The sequence below is a fragment of the Passer domesticus genome, unplaced genomic scaffold, assembly GCF_036417665.1.
Source record: "Passer domesticus isolate bPasDom1 unplaced genomic scaffold, bPasDom1.hap1 HAP1_SCAFFOLD_55, whole genome shotgun sequence".
NCBI lineage: Eukaryota > Metazoa > Chordata > Aves > Passeriformes > Passeridae > Passer > Passer domesticus.
In genome coordinates this window covers 495,420-498,829 of record NW_026990163.1, presented here as the reverse complement: position 1 = coordinate 498,829, position 3,410 = coordinate 495,420, and the positions used below count along the sequence as shown (strand labels likewise).

Here is a 3,410-nt window from a genome sequence, read left to right as displayed (position 1 = left end):
ACTGGTTAAATGACATCATCCCATTGTGGGATGCTCTGCCCAGGGGGAGGAGCCAAGCATTCCTACCTGGATATAAGCTGAGGCTTGCAGCCCCAGGAGCACCTTGGCTACTGGATTGCCAGAGGACAAGAGCTCCATAAGCACCACTGGACCTTCAGAGAAAGACCAGACCATTCTACAGGATCACTGCTTCGACAGAATCACGTTCATCACTGCAACAGGACTGCAGCCACCATTTAATGGGACTGCTACCAGCACCCTGACCAACAGGGTGTCAGGTTATATCCTGACTCTGTCAGTTTAGGGCAGTGTTTCTGTTTCATTGCTTTGATCTTAATTTTCTTATTAAATTGTAATTCTGGCTTAGAATCTCCACCTGGTTTATCTTGAAACCCGTACAAAACTTGATGTATTCATCCCTTTTTTTTTTTCTCCCAGACCAGGTTTTCCCATTCCCAAACCTTAGCCAGATGGAGGGGGATGCTGCAAGGAAAAGGAAGATGCCCCACGACACCCCGGCAGGTGAGGAGGAAGTCAGTGCCCCTTTCTCCCTCTCTCCTGCTGCATCTCCAAGCTCAGCATGGCCCGTGGCTGCAGGACAACCCCTCTGCCTTGGCCATCCTGCTGGGGATGCACTGGGGGTGTCTCGTTACCTTTCCCTCTGGCACAGAGGCAAAGCCCATCCACTCCTTGTCCTTCATCCCCCAGACAAGGTGCTGAGGATGGAGACCAGAGATGACAAATCTTCACAGCAGAACCTTGTGGAAGAAGCTGTTTTGAAGGACTCCATGGCACAGGAATCGAACAGGGAGGTAAAGCCCAAGAGATCCCACAGGATGAGGGCCTGCAATCCCAGCCCAGGGTGCTCTGAGGAGGAAAGACCCACCCTGTGCCAGGAAGGTGGACAGAGCTTCAGCCAGAGCTTGGAGCTGATGGTCCATGAGGAGCTTCATGATGGGGAGAAGCCCTACAAGTGCTTGGAGTGTGGGAAGAGCTTCAGGCAGAGCAGCACCCTGATCCGCCACCAGATGATCCACACCGGGGAATGGCCCTACAAGTGTGGGGAGTGTGGGAAGGGCTTCAGCTACAGATCCACCCTTGTGACCCACCAACGCATCCACACTGGGGAGAGACCCTACGAGTGTCCCCAGTGTCAGAAGAGGTTTCACACCAGCTCCAATCTCCTCCTGCATGAGCGGATTCACACCGAGGAGAGCCCCTTCCGCTGCCTGGACTGTGGGAAGGGCTTCAAGTACAACTCCCACCTCGTCACCCACCGGCGCATCCACACTGGGGAAAGGCCCTACGAGTGTCCCCAGTGTGGGAAGAGCTTCCCCAACAGTTCTAACTTAACCAGACACCAACAGAGGCACCTGTAAGTGAAGCCCTGTAAATGCCCCAACTGCAGGGAGAGCTTCGTGCCTGGCTCCAGCTTCATACCCAATTGGAGGATCCACACTGGGAAGAGACCTGTGTTCCATGTTCACTGTAATCCATGCTGGGAAGACACCTGTCCCTTTTCCTGCCCCTGCCAATGACATGATGTGGGATCAATGAACATGAGGTTCTGGCCAGGGCCATGTCATTAGATCCACTCCCTCCTCAGGTCATTGCCAGAGGCAGGAAAGGGTCTCTCTCTCCCTGAGGAGAAGAGTATCCTTGCCAGGTAGGCGGAAATATGTGGCCAGGATGACCCAGTGAGTTGTGTTTTGGTTTTCCCTGTAAATAGTTTTTCTTTTCCCTTTTGTTAGCAGTATTGTTTCTGTTCCTGTTTGTTCTTTATCTCGTTGCTGTTCCCAATAAATTGTTCTTATCCCAGCCCAGGATCTTTGCCTTTTGTGCATTCCATGGGAGGCAGGAGGGCAGAGAGCAGCAGCGTGGTTTTAGCTGGAGCAGGAATCTGAGGAATCCCATTCCTAAACCCCAGCCAGTGGAAACCGAGCATCCCAGCTGGTCCCAGCCCTGGTGGCCATGGCAACAGCCTTGGGAGCGGGTCCCTGGCTGGGGCTGTGGGAAACTCTTCCCTCTGGTGCCCAGGGACAGGACTGGAGGGAACGGCTGCAGCTGAGTCGGGGCAGGCTCAGGTTGGATCTCAGGAAAAGGTTTTTGCCCAGAGGCTGCTGGGGCAGTGCCCAGGCTCCCCAGGGAAGGCTCCCAGCTCCAGGGCTCTCTGAGCTCCAGCAGCGTTTGGACAGCGCTGCCAGGCCCAGGCTGGCATTGTTGGGGTGTCCTGTGCAGGGCCAGCAGTTGGACTCCAGGATCCTGATGGGTCCCTCCCAGCTCAGCCAATTCTGTGGATCTGGGATCCCATGACCCTGGGGATGGGGCTGCCAATGGTTGCCATGGCAACGGGCTCTGGCTGCAGGCCTGAGCTGGTGTCCATGGCAACCACCCCTGGCATGGGGTCTGCATGGAGCTGCCAAGGGACTGAGCATGGCAACAGGGGGCTGGGGATGGTTGCCATGGAAACTGACCATAGCAACAAGGGGCTGGTGATGGTTGCCATGGATACTGACCATGGCAACAGGGGGCTGGGGATGGTTGCCATGGAAACTGACCATAGCAACAGGGGGCTGGGGATGGTTGCCCGCTAAAGATCAGATCTGTCACAGGCCTTCAGAGGGGTTCCATGGGGACTTTCCAAGAGTCTCCAGGCTGTTCAACAGCTGGAATGTCACAGGCAGAGACAGGGACTCCATGGACACCTCCCAGGGGTTTCTGGGGATGGTAAAGGGCCCTGTGCTCAGAGGCAGTCACAGCCATTCCATGGTGACATCCCAGGGCACCTTGGGCTGCAAAGGCACTGATCTGTCACAGGCACTGACTGGGGTTCCACAGTGACATCCCAGGAGTCCCCAGGCTGCCAAAGTGCTGGGATGTCCCAGAAGCACTCAGAGGGGTTCCTGTCATGTGCACAGTTGGAGCTTCAGGCAATGTTTATTGGAAAAGCTCCTGTTAGGACACAGCGTGCAGAGAGGATCCCCAATAGCCCCACAGATCCCCAAATGTCACCGTTGAGTCAGAGATGGCACAGACTCAGACCAGAAAGCTAAGGGCTAAAGGCCACCTGTCTATTCAATCCTCTCCTTTTATACCTTGGTTTGCTACAGGTGGACCTCATTGGTCATTTAGTCAACACATTACACATGATTGGCTAATTAAGACAATATCCTTCAGTAAACAACTTTATGGAGAAAAACCAACTTACTATACACACCACCTGTGGATAGATTCAATTCTTTCCCCCCAGCTCCCTAAAAGTTCCCTGACCAATTCATTGGAAACTTATCTTGCTTTCTCTGTCTCTCACCACACTGTCATATCCACACCCAAATACCCCCAAGGACCTCCAGGCTTTCTAAATTCTTTCTGTGAGAACAGCCATGGAGCAGCTGATCCAGTCTCATCTC

At 54.0% G+C, this 3,410-nt stretch overlaps 1 protein-coding gene across 1 annotated transcript; it reads left to right on the top strand.

Annotated features, from left to right (window-relative positions):
• Nucleotides 1-439: 439 nt before the first annotated feature.
• On the top strand, nucleotides 440-1,818 carry LOC135292886 (zinc finger protein 239-like). Its single transcript, XM_064406955.1, has 2 exons — nucleotides 440-522; nucleotides 709-1,818. Exons 1-2 carry the CDS (start codon nucleotides 471-473, stop codon nucleotides 1,377-1,379), a joined length of 723 nt encoding a protein of 240 aa, XP_064263025.1. The 5' UTR covers nucleotides 440-470; the 3' UTR covers nucleotides 1,380-1,818.
• Nucleotides 1,819-3,410: the final 1,592 nt, after the last annotated feature.